The sequence below is a fragment of the Gadus chalcogrammus genome, chromosome 9, assembly GCF_026213295.1.
Source record: "Gadus chalcogrammus isolate NIFS_2021 chromosome 9, NIFS_Gcha_1.0, whole genome shotgun sequence".
NCBI classification, from domain to species: Eukaryota; Metazoa; Chordata; class Actinopteri; order Gadiformes; family Gadidae; genus Gadus; species Gadus chalcogrammus.
The window spans coordinates 11273548-11296344 of record NC_079420.1 but is presented as its reverse complement, the minus strand read 5'-3'; the positions used below and the strand labels follow the sequence as shown (position 1 = coordinate 11296344).

At 54.3% G+C, this 22797-nt stretch overlaps 1 protein-coding gene across 1 annotated transcript in view; it reads left to right on the top strand.

Annotated features, from left to right (window-relative positions):
- Positions 1 to 202: 202 nt before the first annotated feature.
- Positions 203 to 22797, top strand: part of LOC130389112 (cadherin EGF LAG seven-pass G-type receptor 1-like) — a 31062-nt gene continuing 8467 nt past the window's right edge. Inside the window, exons 1-22 of the mRNA XM_056598782.1 lie at positions 203 to 3863; positions 6859 to 7533; positions 8015 to 8237; positions 10583 to 10698; positions 11123 to 11211; positions 12271 to 12428; positions 13108 to 13271; positions 13453 to 13578; positions 13866 to 14032; positions 14227 to 14412; positions 14784 to 14897; positions 15079 to 15256; positions 16608 to 16746; positions 17395 to 17515; positions 18063 to 18246; positions 18648 to 18749; positions 19046 to 19140; positions 19586 to 19795; positions 19955 to 20138; positions 20416 to 20907; positions 21234 to 21387; positions 21572 to 21769. Coding sequence (XP_056454757.1) covers positions 308 to 3863; positions 6859 to 7533; positions 8015 to 8237; positions 10583 to 10698; positions 11123 to 11211; positions 12271 to 12428; positions 13108 to 13271; positions 13453 to 13578; positions 13866 to 14032; positions 14227 to 14412; positions 14784 to 14897; positions 15079 to 15256; positions 16608 to 16746; positions 17395 to 17515; positions 18063 to 18246; positions 18648 to 18749; positions 19046 to 19140; positions 19586 to 19795; positions 19955 to 20138; positions 20416 to 20907; positions 21234 to 21387; positions 21572 to 21769 — 7631 coding nt within the window. The 5' untranslated portion in view covers positions 203 to 307. The remainder of the gene's footprint in view (positions 3864 to 6858; positions 7534 to 8014; positions 8238 to 10582; positions 10699 to 11122; positions 11212 to 12270; positions 12429 to 13107; positions 13272 to 13452; positions 13579 to 13865; positions 14033 to 14226; positions 14413 to 14783; positions 14898 to 15078; positions 15257 to 16607; positions 16747 to 17394; positions 17516 to 18062; positions 18247 to 18647; positions 18750 to 19045; positions 19141 to 19585; positions 19796 to 19954; positions 20139 to 20415; positions 20908 to 21233; positions 21388 to 21571; positions 21770 to 22797) is intronic.

Genomic DNA, 22797 nt, shown 5'->3' with positions numbered 1-22797 from the left:
TTGTCTTTTATGATGTAAAGTTCTCGGGTCGGCATTGATATTCAGCTATACTGTATTCTGTACTTATTTTTGTATTAACCATAAAAAAATATTTAGTTTTTATAATTATTGGTAATAATTGTCCTTATAACAGATACAGTCCGAGGTTGTATTTTAATAGTAGTTTAAATAAAGTTTGTGCGTGCGTGCGTGTGTGTGTTGATGTCGATGTCCATACGCCTCCATGCCTAGCAAGGGAACGGACGCTGCCCCGGACAGCAGGTGGTTCCTCGGACTGTGAGGACCCGGCGGACCATGGTGGTACAACATGGATGTTCTCAATTTGTGGCTCCGGCTCTGGGTCCTGTTCTCCCTCGGCTTGTATTCAGGAGGCTTTAACCTCGACCTGGACGCGGACCGGCTCCCCGCTTGGTCCGTGCTGGTCAACGCCTCGCTGGGACCCGGGTGGGTCTACGCTTTGGACGGGACTCGAACCCCGAGCTACTGGCGCCGCTTCATCAGCATCGGAGAACTCGACGGGGCCGTCCGACTCTCAGGGAAGTTGAACTGCTCATTTTTACCCAGGAACCCCGCTCCATTTTACGTGCGGCTCAGATCGATAACTTCTGCTGATCGGGTATCGATACGCTTCGACCCGGTCCTACGAGGGCCAAAGTGTCCCGTCAGACGCGAGAGGAGCAGTTCGCCCGACGTGTCACTGGACCTCCGCTCCGATCTTTTACCGACGTCTTGTCTCTCCACGCAGGTTTTGTTCCACAGTATCCTAAAGTCTTTACCGCCGTTCCTCTTCCTCCGCCCCACCAGCAACCTCCATGGTTTATCATGCGAGGTGGAGGGCCGTGAGACCCGCCTTCTCCCCGGCGGTGTACTGGAGCCGTGCGTCCCGTCCGACGGGAGGGCGGAGCTGCTGCTGCTCTGCAGGGGGCCAAACTTCAAGAACTCCTGGCTGCGTCTCACAATGCGCCCGGACCCTCAGCTGAGCCGCCGGGGGGTCGGTGGGGGGGTCAGACCCGGCTGTCCCCCTCATCAGGCGGGTTGTGGTGGTGGTGGTAACGTGGGGGCCAGGCGGGGCCGGAGGGCCACTAACACGGCCCCCCAGTTCCAGCTGCCCAACTACCACGTGTCGGTCCCGGAGAACGAGCCGGCGGGGACCCGGGTCATCACACTGCGGGCCCTGGACCCCGACCAGGGCCCCCCCGGGCGGGTCCACTACCACATGGAGGCTCTGTTCGACAGCCGGTCCAACGACCTCTTCCAGATGGACCCGGACACGGGCGGGGTCGTGACCCTGTGGCCCCTGGACCGGGAGAGCAAAGACACGCACGTCTTTAAGGTCGTCGCCGCGGACGACGGGATCCCACGACGCCGGAGCACGGCGTACCTCACGGTGACGGTCAGCGACACCAACGACCACGCCCCCGCCTTCGAGCTCACGCAGTACCGGGTCAGCGTCCGGGAGAACGTGGAGGCGGGCTTTGAGGTGCTGACCATCAGGGCCACCGACGGCGACGCCCCCTCCAACGCCAACATGGTCTACACCATCGTCAACGGCGACGGAGACAACGCAGACTTCGAGATGGACCCCCGCAGCGGGGTGGTCCGGACCCGAGCGCGGCCGGACCGCGAGGCCACGGCCCGGTACCAGCTGGTCGTCCGCGCCGACGACCAGGGCCGGGACCCCGGGCCCCGCAGCGCCACGGCAACCGTGCACATCTCGGTGGAGGACGAGAACGACAACGCGCCTCAGTTCAGCGAGCGGCGCTACGAGGTCCGGCTCCCGGAGGACCTCCCGGCCCCCAACAGGGTGGTCCAGGTCCAGGCCTCGGACCCGGACCAGGGGCCCAACGGCCTGGTCCACTACAGCATCGTCAGTGGCAACGTCAGAGGCCAGTTCTACATCCACGGCCCCACGGGGGTCATCGACCTGGTCGGGCCCCTGGACTACGAGGCGGTGAGGGAGTACCACCTCCGCATCAGGGCGCAGGATGGGGGCCGGCCCCCGCGGGCCAACGCCACGGGCCTGGTGGTGGTGAGGGTCCTGGACGCCAACGACAACGCCCCCATGTTCGTCAGCACGCCGTTCCAGGCCTCGGTGCCGGAGAGCGCGGCGGCGGGGGCCTCGCTCATCCACATCCAGGCCATGGACGCCGACGCGGGCGCCAACGGCCGGCTGGAGTACCGGCTCACCGCCACGGCGCCCGGCTTCCCCTTCGCCATCAACAACAGCACGGGCTGGGTCACGGTCGCCACGGCGCTGGACCGCGAGGCGGTCGAGCTCTACACCTTCGGCGTGGAGGCGGTGGACGGCGGCGTGCCGGCCCTGTCGTCGGCGGCGAGCGTGGCGGTGACGGTGCTGGACGTCAACGACAACACGCCCACCTTCCCCCGGCGGCAGTACGAGCTGAGGGTGAGCGAGGACGCGGCGGTGGGTGGCAGCGTGCTGGCGCTCAGCGCCGTGGACCGCGACGCCAACAGCGTGGTCAGCTACCAGATCACCGGCGGCAACACGCGCAACCGCTTCGCCATCAGCAGCCAGGCGGCGGGCGGGCTGCTGACGCTGGCGCTGCCGCTGGACTACAAGCAGGAGCGGCAGTACGTGCTGACGGTGGCGGCCTCCGACGGCACGCGGGCCGACTCGACGCAGGTCACCATCAACGTGACGGACGCCAACACGCACCGGCCCGTCTTCCAGAGCGCCAACTACCAGGTGACCCTGGGGGAGGACCAGCCGGCGGGCGCCACCGTGGTCGTCATCGCCGCCACGGACGAGGACACGGGGGAGAACGCCCGCATCACCTACGTCATGGAGGACAACGTGGCGCAGTTCAGGATCCACCCGGCCACGGGCGCCATCACCACGCAGGTGGAGCTGGACTACGAGGACCAGGCCTCCTACACCCTCGCCGTCATCGCCAGCGACAACGGCGTCCCGCAGAAGTCCGACACGGCCTACGTGGAGATCATCGTGGTGGACGCCAACGACAACGCGCCGCAGTTCCTGCGGGACCTGTACCAGGGCGCGGTGCCGGAGGACGCGCCCGTCTACACCAGCGTGCTCCAGGTCTCGGCCGTGGACCGGGACTCGGGCGCCAACGGGAGGATCAGCTACACCTTCCAGGGCGGCGACGACGGGGACGGAGACTTCTTCATCGAGACGTACTCCGGGAACATCCGCACGGCCCGCAAGCTGGACCGGGAGAACGTGGCGGTGTACAGTCTGAGGGCCCTCGCCCTGGACCGGGGCGTGCCCCCGCTCAGGGCCCTGGTGGACGTCCAGCTGTCCGTCCTGGACGTCAACGACAACGCGCCGGTGTTCCTCACGGAGGAGATGGTGCTCAGCGTGCCGGAGAACAGCGCGGTGGGCTCCACGGTGGGCCGCGTGGCCGCCTCGGACCCCGACCAGGGCTCCAACGCCCAGATCCTGTTCCAGATCGTGGAGGGGAACCAGCAGGAGGTGTTCCAGCTGGACGTGTTCACCGGGGACCTGGTGGCCCTCAGCGAGCTGGACTACGAGGCCCGGGCCGAGTACACCCTGGTGGTGCAGGCCACCTCCGCGCCACTGGTCAGCCGCGCGGTGGTCCACGTCCGCCTGCAGGACGTCAACGACAACCCGCCGGTCCTCGGCGACTTTCAGATCGTCTTCAACAACTACGTGAGCGACCGGCCCGGCGGGTTCCCGGCCGGCGTCATCGGGAGGGTTCCCGCCCGCGACCCCGACGTCTCGGACCGGCTGCGCTACGACATCGTCGAGGGCAACGAGCTGCAGTTGCTCCTGCTGGACCGGGACAGCGGAGACCTGAGCCTCAGCCGGGACCTGGACAACAACCGCCCCCTGGAGGCCCGCATGGAGGTGTCCGTCAGCGGTAGGAGCCGGTCTCTTGTGCACCATATCTATACGCTTAGTGTGGTTATGATACGGGCTCTTCATGTGGATGTTAGAGACGATCGAGGTCTGTGGGGCCCCTGAGGACGGGCCTGTCGGGGGCCCCAGAGGACAGCCTGTGGGGCCCGTCCCGACATCATAAAGTACAAGCACTTAATTGAACAGATAAATAACTTGAGGTTAGAAGGAGGTCGTTCATTGTGTCTCCTGGCAGCATTAACGCTTCTTATAGAGCATAGAGAGACAAGAGTCACGCTGCTAGTTTAATCAGTCAAAGAACTTCCACATTAATCAGTCAAAGAACTTCCACATTGCTTTCATCATCCCTCTCTCAGAGCGAATACAATGGAAGACCGTTGGAAAACTCCAACACCAAACTAGCAGAGTTATTCAGTTAAGACAGTTAGTTTGTTAGTTAGTGAGTTTGTTTAGTCAGTTAAGCAGCGAGTTTGTTTGTTAGTGAGTCAGTAAGTTGTTCAGTCAGAGAGTGAGTGAATCTGGTCAGTCAGTTAGTCTACTGACTCACTTAGTCAGTCAGAGAGTGAGTCTGAGTTGAACCAGCTGAGCTCATCCCTTCTCAAGTGGAACTGGTGTTGAAGTGATGTCAGGTTATGTAAGAATAGGTCATAGAAGTCTGTCTGTCTGTCTGTCTGTCTGTCTGTCTGTCTGTCTGTCTGTCTGTCTGTCTGTCTGTCTGTCTGTCTGTCTGTCTGTCTGTCTGTCTGTCTTCTCTACAAGTTAGAGGGAACGAGGTTGTTGGAACCCAAAATAAAGGACTTGCTGTATGTGTGGGGGGGGGGGGGGGGGGTGGGGGAGGGGGGGAGGGAGTAAGTGTGTATCTGTGTGTGTGAGTGTGTGTGTGGGGGGGGGGGGTTAAGCACTGAGGAGCTTTGGCAACTTCTTTGGTGTTGGCATGACAACGGGCCAAGAAACGCATATTGGTGCATTCTTAGCTGTGTGTGTGTGTGTGTGTGTGTGTGTGTGTGTGTGTGTGTGTGTGTGTGTGTGTGGGGGGTAGCCTGAACTTTTTGGGGGTGCTTTTGTCCCTGTGCAGATGTCCCACAAATGCATTGTGATGGAGCTACAAACCCCGTCAGGTCAGAGTAACATGGGGGGTTGTAGTGGTACGGTGGTGGAGCGTTTGGATTGTAGTGGTTTGTGGTGTAGGGTGGGGGGGGGGGGTTTGGGGTGGTGTAGGGTGGAGGGGATGGTGTAGGGTGGGGGTGTGGAGTGGGGATGGTGTAGGGTGGTGTGTGGTGTGGTGTTGGGAGGGGGTGTCGGTTGGTGTAGGGGGCGGATGTAGGGTGGTGTGGTGTGGTGTTAGGTGGGGATGTAGGGTGGAGTAGAGTGGGGGTGTGATTTGGTGTGGTGTGGTGCAGGGTGGGGGTGTAGGATGGAGTAATGTGGTGTAGAGTGGGGGTGTGGTGTGATGAAGGGTGGGGGTGTAGGGTGGTGTGGTGTAGGGTGGGGGTGAAGTGTGGTGTAGGGTGGTGTGTTGTAGGGTGGGGGTGTAGGGTGGTGTGGTGTGGTGTAGGGTGGGGGTGTAGGGTGGGGGTGTAGGGTGGTGTGGTGTGGTGTGGTGTAGGGTGGGGGGGAAGGGTGGTGTAGGGTGGGGGTGTAGGGTGGAGTGTTGTAGGGTGGTGTAGAGTCGGGGTGTGTTGTGTGGGGTGGGATGGTGTTTTGGTGTAGGGTGTGTACGGTGGGGGGTGGTGTAAGATGGTGTCGGGTGGGGGTGGTGTAGGTTGGGGGGGGTTGCTGGTGTAGGGTGGGGGTGCAGGGTGGTGTAGGCTGGGGGGGGTTGCCGGTGTCGGGTGGGGGTGGTGTAGGTTGGGGGGGTTGCTGGTGTAGGGTGGGGGTGCAGGGTGGTGTAGGCTGGGGGGGGGCGGCGGTGCCATTGTGTAGTCTCTATTGTCCCGCTCTAAAGCTCCAGACCACAGCTCTTTATCAGCCGGTTGCTGCGGGAAACACGCCAGGAATCTGAGGCTGAGCCATCACACCCTGACGTCATAAAGATCTGCTCTGAGGTCCTCCTCCTCTCCTCCATCTCCCCTCCACCCCTCCTCTCCCACCTGCACCTCTCCTCCATCTCTCCTCTCATCTCCTCCACCTCTCCCTCCTCCTCCACCTCCACCTCTCCTACTGAAACATATCAATGTTCTCACAAGAAATTACTCTGATCACATGACCTGTGGTGAGGAGAGAGAGGGGGAGCGAGAGAGAGAGGGAGAGAGGGAGGGGGGGTGGGGAGAGGGGGGGAGGGAGAGAGGGTGGGAGAGAGACTACACTTGTAAGCAGTTAGAGGTTTATATTGTATACATTTATATTCAGTTTCATGTTAATGTCCTGCTGCGTTTTGAGTGAGCTTGAATAATGTATTCTAAACCCTTCATAAGAAAAGCTGTGTGTGTGTGTGTGTGTGTGTGTGTGTGTGTGTGTGTGTGTGTGTGTGTGTGTGTGTGTGTGTGTGTGTGTGTGTGTGTGTGTGTGTGTGTGTGTGCGACAGTATGAGGACAGTGTAACAGGGTGGAAAGCTCATCTTTGTCTGTTGATTACAGCCCCCCCCCCCCCCACCGCAGAGCTACACATCAGAGCTAGCTAGCTGGCTACCAACTAAATATTACCTAAAAGCTCATTGACAATTAGCTATATTTGTTGCTAACTATGAGCTTACGGCTAGCCACCCATGAGCTAAGGATAAGCTTAAAACTAGCTAACTATGATCCAAACATCTAGCCAACAATGAGCTAACAACTAGCTAACAACACACAAATTACTAACCGTGATCCTTAAAATGAGCTAAAAGCTATCAATAGTTAACAAGTGTCAGTTATCAGCGGGCTGTCTACTGCCTACTGCATTGTTCTCATTGGTCAGAAGGTTATGCCCCGCCCACTCAGACCTGGTGGGGAATCCTCATTGGTGCCCAGAGACACGTCTTCTCCATCATAGTGAACAGGATGTTGTCACGGTTACAGATGGCGTGCACCGGGTGTCCGCCCACTGCGTGCTCCGCGTCGCCGTGGTGACGGACGAGATGCTGAGCAGCAGCATCACGCTGCGCCTGGACCACATGACCCAGGACCGCTTCCTGTCCCCGCCCCTCCTCGCTCGCTTCACCGCCGCCGTGGCGACCGTCCTGGCCACGCCCCCCCACGCCGTCTCGGTGTTCAGCGTGCAGGACGACGCCGAGGGCGCGGTCCTCAACGTGTCCCTCTCCGCCCTGCGGCCCCTCCCCCGGGGGGCGGGGGTGCCGGGGGGCGGGGAATGGGTCCCCGCGGCGACGCTGAGGGAGCTGCTGTACCTGAACCGCACCCTGCTGGGGCGCCTGGCCGCGCTGAGCGTCCTGCCCTGGGACGACAACGTGTGTCTGCGCGAGCCCTGCGACAACTACATGCTGTGTGTGTCGGTGCTGCGCTTCCAGAGCTCCGCCCTGCGCTTCGAGGTGGGCGGGGCTGGGGCCGGGGGCGGCGGGGTGATGTTCCACTCGGTGCGGCCCGTGGCCGGCCTGCGGTGCCGTTGCCCCCCCGGCTTCACGGGGGACTACTGTGAGACGGAGCTGGACCTCTGCTTCTCCTCGCCCTGCCAGCCCCCGGCCCGCTGCCGCCACCGCGAGGGGGGCTACACCTGCCTGTGCCCTGCCGACCGCACAGGTGAGTCACATCTGCACACACCTGGAGAGTACAGTAGAGTAGAGTATAGAATAACAGTCTGGTCTCTGCTTTAGAGTACAGTAGACTACAGTAGAGTAGACTACAGTAGGGTAGAATTGAATACAGTACAGTTCAGTAGTGCACAGTACAGTAGAATACAGTAGTGCACAGTACAGTAGAATACAGTAGGGTACGGTAGGGTACAGTAGAATACAGTAGGGTACAGTAGAGTACAGTAGGATACAGTACAGTAGGGTACGGTAGAGTACAGTACAGTAGGATACAGTAGGGTACAGTAGAATACAGTAGGGTACGGTAGAATACAGTAGGTTACAGTACAGTAGGATACAGTAGGGTACAGTAGAATACAGTAGGGTACAGTACAGTAGAGTACAGTAGGATAAAGTACAGTAGTATACAGTAGGGTACAGTACAGTAGGATACAGTAGGGTACAGTAGTGGGTAACTGTGGTTTGTTTAGGGCTGCGCTGCGAGGTGGACTCCCTTGGGGGCCGCTGTGCCGCGGGGGCGTGTGGTAGCGGGGGGACCTGTGTGGACCTGCTGGTGGGGGGCTTCGTGTGCCGCTGCCCCCCCGGCCCCTACCTCCCGCCCTTCTGTCGCCTCGCCGCCCGCAGCTTCCCCGGCCGCTCCTTCGTCACCTTCTCCGGCCTCCGCCAGAGGTTCCACTTCACGCTGAGCTTAAGGTAGGACCTGACCTCCGACCTCTACCCTCCCATCCTGACCCAAAGCTGCAGGGCTCAGGAGATAGAGCGGGTCGGCTGGTAACCAGAAGGTTGCTGGTTCGATCCCCGGCTCCTCCTAGCCGAGTGTCGAGGTGTCCCTGAGCAAGACACCTCACCCTGACAGCTCCGACGAGCTGGCTGTCGCCCTGTGTGGCTGACACCGCCGTCGGTGTGTGAATGTGTGCATGAATGGGTGAATGTGAGGCAGTATTATAAAGCGCTTTAAGTGGCCACTTTTCAGAATCCGTCTGAGGCAACGGCTAGACGGAAATAATGCTGATTTGATCATTCCTCTGGGCTTACAGGTCTAGCCTTCTAACGCAAAGTTATGAATAAAAGGCTTATGGAGGTCATAATTCATGCTGGTGTATTACTCCAACATGGCTGGTCCCTTGTTCTGGGTTGATGGATTATTAGTTTGAAACCAGGATTTGGAAAATGGGGTTTTCAGATGAATGCCCCCCCCCCTGTGGCCGGAGAGTGCGTAGCAGCTCTGAGCGCTCGGATCAGAGCTTATGAGCTGAGCTCTCACTTCATGAACCAGTTGCTTTATTTTTACGGCTGAACCGTGAACCTTGATGTTTTGAGGTATAACGTTTTTATATATTCAACACCGGCCAACCCTGGTGGTCATCATAACCTGGTTTATTCCTTACATATTCCTGATACTTCACAGTATTCCTTAGGTATCTTAGTATTCCCGATGGTACAGACCAGGTACCTCCCAGTACTCCGGTATTATTCCTGATCTTACGGTCCAATATCTGCAGTGAGCAGGAATGGGGGCCTGAATGCCTTCGGAGCATCTATTGGTGTGGCCTGTTGTGGCAGAGAGCTGCTGTGTGAGGTCACTTCCTGTCTGCTAACTAGTGCTGAGTCAGGTACCCTGGCCCCACAGGAAGCAGTCATCAACCTCGACTCCTGTCCTTACGATAACGCTCCAGTTATGGGGACACACTTTATATATATATTGTGTGATTGAACCTTACTTTACGATGGGCATGTGGTCATGTATTAAACCCTAAGCCTCTAACATGTAGTAATGTGTACATTATACTCCTTAGCCTCTAACATGTAGTAATGTGTACATTATACTCCTCAGCCTCTACCATGTAGTAATGTGTACATTATACTCCTTAGCCTCTAACATGTAGTAAAGTGTACATTATACTCCTCAGCCTCTACCATGTAGTAATGTGTACATTATACTCCTTAGCCTCTATCATGTAGTAATGTGTACATTATACCTACTCCTCAGCCTCTAACATGTAGTAATGTGTACATTATACTCCTCAGCCTCTAACATGTAGTAATGTGTACATTATACTCCTCAGCCTCTACCATGTAGTAATGTGTACATTATACCTACTCCTCAGCCTCTAACATGTAGTAATGTGTGTAGTGAACCCTCAGCCTTTACAGCTGACCTCGATGTCTCTGTTGACGCATTTCTACGAGGACTTTTCCACAAGGTTTTCACCTATGATGATCAAACTCATAAATCTCCCATATTTTACTCTCGTCACGTTACCTTGACAACGGCCGGTGGGGGAGGGGGTCGGGGGTCAGGGGGGAGGAAACAGGTGTTGGTTTTGCTCAGAGATGTTTCCTGCAGACTTGCCCACGACCCACCTGGGATCTGAACCCCACCGCCGCGTGTCACACAGCCTCCCGCCTCCTCCCTCCCTCCTCCCTCCTCCCTCCTCTCACCATCCCTCCTCCCTCCCTCAAACCCTCCCTCAAACCCTCCCTCCTCCCTCCCTCCCTCCTCCCTCCCTCCCACCTCCCTCCCTCCCTCCCCCCACAGACCTCCCTCTTTTCACCCTCCCCCCTCTCTCAACCTCCCACCTCCCTCCCTCCCCCCCCCTACAGACCTCCCTCTTCTCACCCTCCTACCTCCCTCTCTCTCCGCTGCAGACCTCCCTCCTACCTCCCTCTCACCCACCTCCCTCCCTCCTCCCTCAGACCTGCCTCCTCTCACCCTCACACTTCCCTCCCTCCCTCTCTCCCTCCTTCCCTCCTCTCAATCTCCCACTTCCCTCCCCCCATCCCTACTTCTCTCCCTCCCTCCCCTTCTCTCTAATTTCCGTTATAAAGAGGTGGAGGAATTTCAGGTCAAGCGATTTGTTGCCCTGATCCCAGAGAGCGGCAGCTGCAGCAGTGACCTCTGTCTGTTCAAATGAGCTGTGATGACACAATAAACATGAATCAATAGAGCTGCTGCCGCTCCCTGGTGGACGGTCTGAGGTGTGGATCAGTGTGTTCATAATGTATTGTTGTTGTTGTTGTCGTTGTTTGTGGTGCAGCTTTGCGACCAGAGAGCGCAGTGGGCTGCTGCTGTACAACGGACGCTTCAACCAGAAACACGACTTCATCGCTCTGGAGCTGGTGGACGAGCAGGTGCAGCTCACCTTCTGCACAGGTAAACAAGCCCTGCCCACCTTAGCAACCGGTAAACAAGTCCCTCCCACAACCACAACTGGTAAACAAGCCCCGCCCGGCTTAACGCCAGGTAAACAAGCCCCTCCCATCTTCACAACAGGTAAACAAGCCCGCCCATCTAACGACATGTAAACATGCCCCTTCCACCCTAGCGGCAGGTGAACAAGCCCCTTCCACCTGAACGACAGGTAAACAAGCCCCTCCCACAATCACAACAGGTAAACAAGCCCCTCCCACCATCACCACACGTAAACAAGCCCCTCCCACTTTCACAACAGGTAAACAAGCCCCTCCCACTTTCACAACAGGTAAACTAGCCCCTCCCAACTATGCAGCTTTAAAGGAGCCTCCCTGTGTTCCTCTGAGCCATAGCGGTTGTTGTTGTAAAAGCGTTTCTCTTCCAGGCGACACAAAGACAGTTGTGTCTCCGTTTGTGGAGGGCGGGCTCAGCGATGGCCAATGGCATTCAGTTCATCTCCGGTACTATAACAAGGTAGGCTGTTTTTCCTGTCAATCACCCCGCAGGGTATTTATCCCTCCTGTGGTTGGTGGAGTCGTAGTCTAATGCACTCAGAGGGGGGGAGTTTCGTCTGGGTGGAGAGTTGATTGGCTGCTTTATACACGAACAAGCCAGTAAGGTTACACTGAATTTTCTTATTCATGTTGAATCATCCACTTAATAATGAATAATTATTTAACAGATTTTGAACAAACAAGCCGCTACGCAGGCGCACACACACACACACACACACACACACACACACACACACACACACACACACACACACACACACACACACACACACACACACACACACACACATTCACACACACAGCGTGGGGCGTAACTAGGTCGGGGTAATGGTGTCATGAACAACAACAATGCTAACCACCTCGGGGTGGGAGGTCTTTGTCTGAAGGTCAGCGATGCCACCGGTTGCTATGGCAACAGACACGCTGGAACCTGCCGTTGGGACTCTGGAAGCTTGTGTCTTGACCTTGTTTGGTGGGGACGAGATGAAATAATAATTATGATATTTACCTTATTTAAATTGCTTCTTTACCAGCATTTTATAATTTCCTTCACTGAGAACTAAAACCGATAAAACAGAATAATAAAATACAGAACCACTAATGAGGCCTAATATGAAGATCATCTTTTTTAACTAAATGTTTGTAAACATTTTATCTGTTCTATCTGTTCTAGGTGTTGCTATATTCTAGGTGTATCTAGGTTCCAGAGGTCCTAGCTGTTGCTATGTTCTAGATGTCTCAATGTTCCAGATGTTTCTAGGTTCTTGGTGTTACAGAGGTTCTAGGTGTCTCTAGGTTCTTGAGGTCCTAGGTGTTGCTATGTTCTAGATGTCTCTAGGTTCAAGAGGTTCTAGGTGTTGCTATGTTCTAGATGTCTCTATGTTCCAGATGTTTCTAGGTTCTAGGTGTTCCAGAGGTTCTAGGTGTCTCTAGGTTCCAGAGGTTCTAGGTATTGGAGATGGTTCTATGTTGGTTCTAGATGGTTATTTTTAGAGTGTGGTTCTCCCCTCTCCTCCAGCCTAATATCGGCCACCTGGGCACGCCCCACGGCCCGTCAGGGGAGAAGGTGGCTGTGGTTGCCGTGGACGATTGTGATGTTGACGTGTCCCTTCGCTTCGGAGCCCAGATCGGAAACTACTCCTGCTCTGCTCAGGGAACCCAGGGAGGAGCCAAGAAGTAAGGCCGCCTCTCTCTGTCTGTCTCGCTCTCTGTCTCTGTCTCTGTCTCTCTCTGTCTGTCTGTCTGTCTGTCTGTCTGTCTGTCTGTCTGTCTGTCTGTCTGTCTGTCTGTCTGTCTGTCTGTCTGTCTGTCTGTCTGTCTCTGTCTGTCTGTCTGTCTGTCTGTCTGTCTGTCTGTCTGTCTGTCTGTCTGTCTGTCTGTCTGTCTGTCTCTGTCCGTCTCTCTCTCTCTCTCTCTCTCTCTCTCTCTCTCTCTCTCTCTCTCTCTCTCTCTCTCTCTCTCTCTCTCTCTCTCTCTCTCTCTCTCTCTCTCTCTCACTTTCTGTCTCTGTCTCTATCTCTCTCTCTCTAAGCCCTAACTCTATCTGCAGTAGGTTGTTGGGTCTAAGCCCTAACTCTCTAGCTCCAGTGGGTTGTTGGGTCTAAGCCCTAACTCTCTAGCTCCAGTGGGTTGTTGGGTCTAAGCCCTAACTCTCTAGCTCCAGTGGGTTGTTGGGTCTAAGCCCTAACTCTCTAGCTCCAGTGGGTTGTTGGGTCTAAGCCCTAACTCTCTAGCTCCAGTGGGTTGTTGGGTCTAAGCCCTAACTCTCTAGCTCCAGTGGGTTGTTGGGTCTAAGCCCTAACTCTATCTGCAGTAGGTTGTTGGGTCTAAGCCCTATATCCCTGTACCCCTGCAGGTCATTGGATCTCACGGGCCCCCTGCTGCTGGGGGGGGTTCCCGACCTGGACGAGGACTTCCCAGTCCAGAGGTCGGACTTCGTGGGCTGCATGCGGGACCTGAGCATCGACCACCAGCCCGTCGACATGGCAACCTACATCGCCAACAACGGCAGCACTGCTGGTGGGACCAATACCATAATATAACATCACCTATATCGGATTATAGATGATGTAATATGCATCCTTATACATTCTAACATGATCTACACAATACGATATCAAATATAATTTATATTATACTATACACTATATTTAATGTCTAGATCTATTTTATATAATCTATAATCTCCCCCCCCCTCCAGGCTGTCCGGAGCTGCAGGACTTCTGTGCCGGGGTGGTTTGTGAGAGCGGGGGGGCGTGTGTCAGCAGGTGGGGGGGCTTCCTGTGCGACTGCCCCCTCGGCTACGGGGGCAAGACCTGCCAGCACGGTAATGCTGTGTGTGTGTCTGTGTGTGTGTGGGTGTGGGTGTGTGGGTGTGTGTGTGTGTGTGGGTGAGAGTGAATGAGTGAGTTCAACCATTGCCGTGATTGGTCCATTTTGGAGGGAGCAAACTGATGACAGAGAGGGTCTACCCTTTCCACCATGTTTTCACCGGCCGGTGCTTCCTCCTTAACGTGTGTGTGTGTGTGTGTGTGTGTGTGTGTGTGTGTGTGTGTGTGTGTGTGTGTGTGTGTGTGTGTGTGTGTGTGTGTGTGTGTGTGTGTGTGTGTCCAGTCATGCCCTCCCCCCACTCCTTTCCGGGGGGGGCGGTGCTGTGGTGGGCGGACCCCGGGGTCACCGTCTCCCTCCCCTGGTTCCTGGGCCTCATGTTCCGGACCCGCCGCCCCTCTGGGACCCTGGTCCACACCGCCGCCGGGGGGGCCTCCGCCCTGCAGCTGCTGGTACGGACACACCTGGAGTGACACATCTGGGGTGACACACCCGGAGTGACACACCTGGAGTGAAACTGGAGTTAGACTATAAACATCTGGAGTTAGATAATAAACATCTGGAATTAGATAATAAAAAACTGGAGTTAAACATCTGGAGATAGAAAAGTGGTTTGATGTTAAGTGGCCTGGCCCCTCTTCCCCAGCTGGTGGACAGCTGTGTGAGGTTCCAGGTGTTCCAGGACTCCGTGGAGGTGGGGGTGGTGGAGTTCCCTGAGGTTCGGGTGGATGACGGGGCGTGGCACCACCTCCAGGTGGAGCTGAGGAGCGTGAGGGAGGGGAAGGAGACCACCTACCTGGCCCAGGTGTCCTTGGACTACGGCATGTTCCAGGTACGCAGACCTAACCAGCTGTTTGTCTGGTTAAGGGCCTTCCCTGACTAGGTGTGTGTCTGGTTAAGGGGCTCACCTGACCTGGTTTGTGTCTCGTTAAAAGGCTCACCTGACAAGGTGTGTGTCTGGTTAAGGGGGTCACCTCACCAGGTGTGTGTCTCGTCAAGGGGGTCACCTGACCAGGTGTGTGTCTGGTTAAGGGGGTCACCTCACCAGGTGTGTGTCTCGTCAAGGGGGTCACCTGACCAGGTGTGTGTCTGGATAAGGGGCTCACCTGACCTGGTGTCTGGTTAAGGGGCTCACCTGACCAGATGTGTGTCTGGTTAAGGGGTCACCTTACCAGTTGTGTGTGTCTGCCCCTCTCATTGCAGCGGCGGGTGGAGGTCGGGAGGCAGCTGCCCGGTCTGGAGATCAGGACTCTGTTTGTCGGAGGTCTGTTGGATTCAGACGGACGGGTGGTGAACGGACTGACGGGCTGCATCCAGGTGAGTCCACACCCGGACCAGGACCCGGACCAGGACCCGGGCACCGTTGTTACCTTCAAGTTGTGCTCGGTGTGTGTGTGTGTGTGTGTGTGTGTGCGTGTGTGTGTGTGTGTGTGTGTGTGTGTGTGTGAGCATCTGTGTGCGTGCTAATGTGCCTGTGTGTGTCTGTGTGTGTGTGTAGGGGGTGCGTATGGGTGAGACCCCCACCACCCTGTCCAATGTCAACATGCTGGAGGCCAGGCGGGCGGGGCCGGTCCAGGAAGGCTGTGACGTCGCCGACCACTGTAGCTCCGCCCCCTGCCCCGCCCACAGCCGCTGCATCGACCGCTGGGCCGCGCACAGCTGCCCCTGTAACCACGGTAACGCAACATCCATGTTTCACCTTATACTATAACATTATAACATACCACTAGGCCATGTTATAACATAACATTACTTCATAAAGCAAAACCATGTTTCAGAGCTGCCCATGTTAACAGTGTGGAGATGTTACTAAAATGTAAACAACATGTTAAATGTTGTAACATGTTATGAAACATGTTATTATATAAATTATGTCATGACGTCTACATGGCTGTCAACATCGGGATAACATGTTATTGACATGTTATTAAAGGATAATTCCGGTATTTTTTTAACATTGAGCCCCCTTTCTGGTTTGTTTAGGATGAAATAGAGTGGGTGACACCGAAATTTGAACTATTAGTCCTTTCTCGGGTATTTGGCTCATTTTGAATCACTCCTGCCTGCTTCACAATGGTTGTCTGTGTGCATACACAAACCTGTCAACCCAGCAACCCTAAACGTTCGTTTTCAAAAATGTGCAAGTAACCGAGTGGTTAGTGGCATTCGTGAAGTTTAAAAAAAATATATCGGCGCAATATATGGTTTCCATCCGTGTTAGTTGCTAATTGGAACTATTTCTTCAGATACCTCACAACCGCATATAAACTTCCGCACAAGGTCCCACTCCGTGCAGCACCTACTTTCGACTTCCGTCGTCATCTACCTGCGCTTCCCACAGGCACACAACCAATTTCCCGTGATCCTGGGGACCGCTTCAGCCGGAGCTTCAGGCGCCTCCGTAGCCCTAGCCTCCATCTCCCGTAGCTCCTCTTGGGTGAATTCTGGTTCAAAACGATATCCTCTGCCGTCAAACTCAAAATCGAGTGCGTCCTCCAGAAGCCACCTTTCATTATCCATTTTCAGTGATTTTCCCTAATCCGAGGTGCTCACGGTACAAGACTTCAAACCAACGTAAACGGCCCACCTTTCCGGTTCGGCGGAGTAATATCCACGTGCAGTGATGAGTCTACCAACTGAAATCAACTGGCGATAAATGTGCAATAAAACACGACAGAAACCATATATTGCGCCGATAATTTTTTTTTAAACTTCACGAATGCCACTAACCACTCGGTTGCTTGCACATTTCTGAAAACAAATGTTTAGGGTTGCTGGGTTGACAGGTTTGTGTATGCACACAGACAACCATTGTGAAGCAGGCAGGAGCGATTCAAAATGAGCCAAATACCCGAGAAAGGACTAATAGTTCAAATTTCGGTGTCACCCACTCTATTTCATCCTAAACAAACCAGAAAGGGGGCTCAATGTTCAAAATACCGGAATTGTCCTTTAATGTTGTACTATTCTATATATGTGTTATATATATTGTACTACATGTTATTAACATGTGACCCCTGTCCGTAGGGTTCCTGGGGACGGAGTGCGTGGACGTGTGTGCGCTGAACCCGTGTCAACACACGTCGTCCTGCGTCCGAACCCCCGACCCCCCAGGGTACCGCTGTGTGTGTGGACCCGGGTACCAGGGGGAGTACTGCCAGCACAGGTACTACGACTAGTACTAGTACTACTATAGTACTACTATAATACTATAGTACCAGGGGGAGTACTGCCAGCACAGGTACTACGACTAGTACTAGTACTACTATAGTACTACTATAATACTATAGTACCAGGGGGAGTACTGCCAGCACAGGTACTACGACTAGTACTAGTACTACTATAATACTACTATACTACTACTACTATAATACTATAGTACCAGGGGGAGTACTGCCAGCACAGGTACTACGACTAGTACTAGTACTACTATAGTACTACTATACTACTACTACTACTATAATACTATAGTACCTGGGGGAGTACTGCCAGCACAGGTACTACGACTAGTACTAGTACTACTATAGTACTACTATACTACTAAAGTACTACTATAGTACCAGGGGGAGTACTGCCAGAACAGGTACTACAATAGTACTACTATTAGTACTGCTATTGTACTACTATACTACTACTGTAGTACTACTATACTACTCTAGTACCTAGTACTGCCAGCACAGGTACTACTATACTGCTACTACTATAGTTCTCCCGTGTGTAATAGTAATATAAAAATAGTAACGTGTGTGTGTGTGTCTGTGTATTAATAGGCACGTGTGTGTATAATAATTTGTGTGTGTGTGTGTGTGTGTAGGGCGGGGCCTCCCTGCGCGGTGGGCTGGTGGGGGGGGGAGGTGTGTGGTCCTTGTAGCTGTGATGTCAGCAGGAGGTTCCACCGGGCCTGCAACCAGACCACCGGGGTGTGTCGCTGCAAGGTAGGAACGCACACGCACAGACACATACACACAGACACACAGAGATAAGGCAAGGATTAACGCGTGTAAACACACACAAACACTGACAAAGGCTGACACACACAAAATACTGAGACACACTGACACACACAAGCAATGACACACACACACATAAACGCGCATATCCTCACAAATCATTTGCACTTAGTTGAATCAATTTCTTTACTCAGTCCTTCATAAAATCTCTAATTGATTCATCCAAGATCTGCTACCGTACTCGTCTAGAACTCCCCTCCTCAACTCCTTCTCTCCTTTCTCCTCCTCTCTCCCTCTCCTCTCCTCTCCTCTCCTCTCCTCTCCTCTCCTCTCCTCTCCTCTCCTCTCCTCTCCTCTCCTCTCCTCTCCTCTCCTCTCTCTCCCTCTCCCCTCTCCTCTCCTCTCCTCCTCTCTCCCTCTCCTCTCCTCTCTCCCCCTCCTCCCCTCTCCTCTCCTCTCTCCCTCTCCTCTCCTCTCCTCTTACCCCCTCTCCCTCTCCCCTCTCCTCTCCTCCTCTACTCTGCTCTTCCAGGACAACCACTTCCAGCCCAGTGGCTCTCCCTCCTGCCTCCCCTGTGCGTGCTTCCAGCTGGGGTCTGAGTCGCGGTCCTGCGCCCCGCTGAGCGGCCAGTGTCCCTGCAGGCCGGGGGTCACCGGGCGTCAGTGTAACCGCTGTGACAACCCCCACGCCGAGGTCACCACCAGCGGATGCACCGGTCAGACCCCACCCCTCACAGCCCGCGCCATGCTAGTTAGCCTCACGCCATGCCAGTTAGCCTATCGTCATGATAGTTAGCCTCGCGCCATGCTAGTTAGCCTATCGTCATGCCAGCTGGCCTATCGTCATGCTAGCTGGCCTCGTTCCATTCTAGTTAGCCTTGCTCCATGCCAGTTAGCCAAGTACCATGCTACAAACATACAACATAGCCTAGTGCCATTTTAGTTGACCTAGCCTTATGCCACATATATACAAGATGATATGGTAGTTAGCCTAGCGCCATGCTAGTTGGCATAGCGTAGGTGCTATTTAGCATAGCGCCATGCTAGTTAGCATAGTGCCACTCTAGTTAGTCTAGCCTAGCACAAAGCTACATCTAGCATGTTTTCTGTGTTCCAGTGGTGTATGAGGGCTGCCCCAAAGCCTTCGAGGCCGGACTCTGGTGGCCCAGGACTGGCTTCGGCCAGCCAGCCGCCGTGGAGTGTCCCAAAGGATCCACAGGTAAACACTACGCATAAAGGATCCACAGGTAACAGAAACACTGAGGATCCACAGGTAACAGAAACACTGAGGATCCACAGGTAACAGAAACACTGAGGATCCTCATGTAACAACAATATATCTCTGTCGGTACAGTTTGAATGTTCATAGAACCAAGTGCCAAGCAATAACAATCTCTAGGTTAACCCATTCCCTGTAGACAAAACAGATATCTAGGATAAGATGCTACACAATGCTAGGTGTCTCCTCTGACGGTGTCTCTCTGACGGTGTCTCTCTGACGGTGTCTCTGTCCAGGGGCGGCGCTACGTCACTGTGGGGAGAAGGACGGCTGGCGGCCCCCCAGCCTGATCAACTGCACCTCCACCGCCTTCACCCAGCTCACGAAACAGGTGGGATCTGGTCTGGACTAGTCTGGTCTGGTCTGTCTGTTCTGGTCTGGTCTGGTCTGGTCTGGTCTGGTCTGGACTGGTCTGGACTGGTCTGGTCTGGTCTGTCTGTTCTGGTCTGGTCTGGTCTGTCTGGTCTGGTCTGGTCTGGTCTGGTCTGGTCTGGTCTGGTCTGGTCTGGACTGGTCTGGACTGGTCTGGTCTGGTCTGTCTGTTCTGGTCTGGTCTGGTCTGTCTGGTCTGGTCTGGTCTGGTCTGGTCTTGTGTAGTCTGGTCTTGTCTAGATCATGTAGTGTTATATGTTGTGTTAACTAAAGTAGTGATATATGTTGTGTTACCTAAAGCAGTGTTGTATGGTCTTTTACCTAAAGCGGTGCTATATGTTGTACTATCTAAAGTGGTGTTGTATGTTGTGTTACCTAAGCAATGATATATTGTGTTTGTCCAGGCGGAGGTGCTGTTTCTCAACGGGTCGCTGATGAACGGCGAGGCGTCTCAGCGATTGGCCGGCCTGCTGTGGACGGCCATCAATCAGACGAGGGCTCTCCATGGCAACGACATAAAGATAGCCTATCGGCTGCTTATCCTCCTGCTGCAGTTTGAGAGTCAGCAGCAGGGGTTCAACATGGCCGCCACTCGAGACATCCTCTTCCACCAGGTGACCACAGATCACTCCTCCCACTCGCTCTGCTCACTCCTCCTGCTCACTCCTCTGCTCACTCCTCCTGCTCACTCCTCCTTCTAACTCCTCCTGCTCACTCCTCTGTTCCACCCCACCTGCTCACTCCTCCTGCTCACTCCATGCTCTGTGCCCCAGAACGTGGTACACGCGGCGGCGGCAATCTTGGACCCGGGCCACGCCTTGCAGTGGGAGGAGCTCCAAGAGCAGGAGGCGGGCCCTGCGCTCCTCCTCAGAAGCTTCGAGGAGTACGCCCAGAACCTGGCCCGTAACACGAGGAGGACCTACATGAAGCCAGTCACCATCAGCTCCAAGAACATTGGTACCCAACTGTGTCTGTGTGTGTGTGTGTGTGTGTGTGTGTGTGTGTGTGTGTGTGTGTGTGTGTGTGTGTGTGTGTGTCTGTGTGTGTGTGTGTGTGTGTGTGTGTGTGTGTGTGTGTGTGTGTGTGTGTGTGTGTGAGAAATATGACCACGATAAACTTGACAATGTTTAGATTAATAATGAGGTGAAATACAGCAACATAAATTCTGACACTCTTCTCCTCTCTCCTCTCCTCTCCCCTCCCCTCCTCTCTCCTCTCTCATCTCCCCCATCAGTTTTCTCTCTAGAGTATCTCCCCTCCTCCTCCTCTGACCCACCCAGGGACCTCCAGACCTTCGCTCTCTTCCCCCACCTCCTCCGCCAGCCAGCCCCCCCAACGCCCCCCTCCAAGCCCCATGATGTCACCTCCCAGACTGATGATGTCATCTCCCAGCCTGATGATGTCACCTCTCAACCTGATGATGTCACCTCTCAACCTAATGTCACCTCTCAGCCCCAAGGTGTCATCTCACAGACTGATGATGTCACCTCCCAGCTCCATGATGTCATCTTTCCACCCGATGATGTCATCTCTCAGCCCGATGATGTCATCTCTCCACCCGATGATGTAATCTCTCAGCCCGATGATGTCGTCTCCCAGTATGATGATGTAATCTCCCAGATTGATGATGCAATCTCCCAGCATGGTGATGTCATCTCCCAGCCTAATGATGTCATCTCCGAGCCTGATGATGTCATCTCCGAGCCTGATGGCAGGAGGTTTCTCGGTGAGTCACCGGAGAACGATGACATCACAGATGACCTCACTAACCCTAACCCTAAGCCAGTGTTAGTCTCCCACTCCCCATGTTCGTTAACCCTAACTCTAAATTAGTTAATTCTAAACAATGGTAAATACATAACCTATACTAGTGTAACTCCTACTATCACTAACTACTAGTTAAAACAAAACTACTTCATGATCATTGCTAGTTAATACCACAAACTATTCATATAGTTCATATTGACTACTAGTTATTATTACAAAGTGCTAGTTCATACTAGCATTCATGTTCATGCTAAATCCATCCTTATCTGTGTTTGGTTTCCATAGAGACAGGCCCCTCCTCACCCCATGCCGTCGCGGCCCGGAGGATGCGTCGTCACGGCGACAAGCATGGACCCCTGGCTGTTGCCGTGGTGATGGTGTTCAGGACGCTGGGGGACCTGCTGCCTGAGAGCTACGACCCCGACCGTCGGAGCCTGAGGTACAGCCCATGAGCAAGGCTCCAGAGTAGCAACCGACGCTGGTGCTTTAACCTGCTGTATTCACAGTGTGTGTGTGTGTGTGTGTGTGTGTGTGTGTGTGTGTGTGTGTGTGTGTGTGTGTGTGTGTGTGTGTGTGTGTGTGTGTGTGTGTGTGTGTGTGTGTGTGTGTGTGTGTGTGTCCAGACTTCCCTCCAGACCAGTGATCAACTCTGCAGTGTTGACCACAGCCGTCTATAAGGAAGTGCAGCCTGTGCCCTCTGACTTGGATGTGACCTCGGACCTGGCGGTGACCTCTGGCCTGCCTGTGACCTTGTGGTTCCATCTTCTTTATTCTGAGGACCGCAGTAAACCCACCTGTGTCTCCTGGAACCACTCAGTAGGGTAAGATACACCGGAATATATATATATGTGTATGTATACTGTTATATACTGTGATATACTGTTAGATGTACTTTTTTATACAGCGGGGGGCCTAAATCCAGCGATCTGATTGGTTCCTAACTGCTGTATAATGAACGTATACATAACTGCTATGACGCCCGATCATTTTATGAAAGTTTGCATATCACTCTGCGCCTGGAAGTAGAAACAGTTACAAAGTAAAACATATGTTGGATGATGGAGAGGGCGTAAATGTTGTTACTCCGGGAGTGAGCAAGGCGATGGAGAGACTAACGAAAGCCTAGGCACACGGCGAGTGAACTGCTCCATAGGATAAATTGCCGGCGAACCGCTCTATCGGAGCCTTCTCTCGGAGGGACGCTAAAGTGTGTTGCATAGCGACCGTCGTGCATTTTGAAGGCAGCCAGGAGGGACTATTTTTTTGTATTCTTTAATAAAACGGCCACTGTGAAGGGCGTCGCCGGCCCTCCGCTGCGCGTCGGGGCCGGACAACGCCCCTTAACAGTGGTATAATGAGCACATACCACAGCCTGTCCCGTATGTACTGCTGTTGTATAATGTTATGTACATACTGTAATATTATAGTGTTGTAGTTGACGGGTGTTATTGTGGTTGACGGGTGGTGTTGTAGTTGATGGGTGGTGTTGTAGTGGGGTGCTGTAGTTGACGGTTGGTGCTGTAGTTGACGTGCGGTGTTGTTGTGTGGTGCTGTTGTTGGTGGATGTTGTTGTAGGGTGGTGCTGTTGTTTGTGGATGTTGTTGTAGGGTGGTGCTGTAGTTGATTGGTGGTGTTGTGGGGTGGTGTTGTAGTTGACGGGGGGTGCTGTAGTTGACGGGTGGTGCTGTAGTTGACGGGGGGTGCTATGGGGTGTTGTAGTTGACGGGTGGAGCTGTAGTTGATGGGTGCTGTTGTGGGGTGGTGTTGTAGTTGACGGGTGGTGCTGTGGGGTGTTGTAGTTGACGGGTGGTGCTGTGGGGTGTTGTAGTTGACGGGTGGTGCTGTGGGG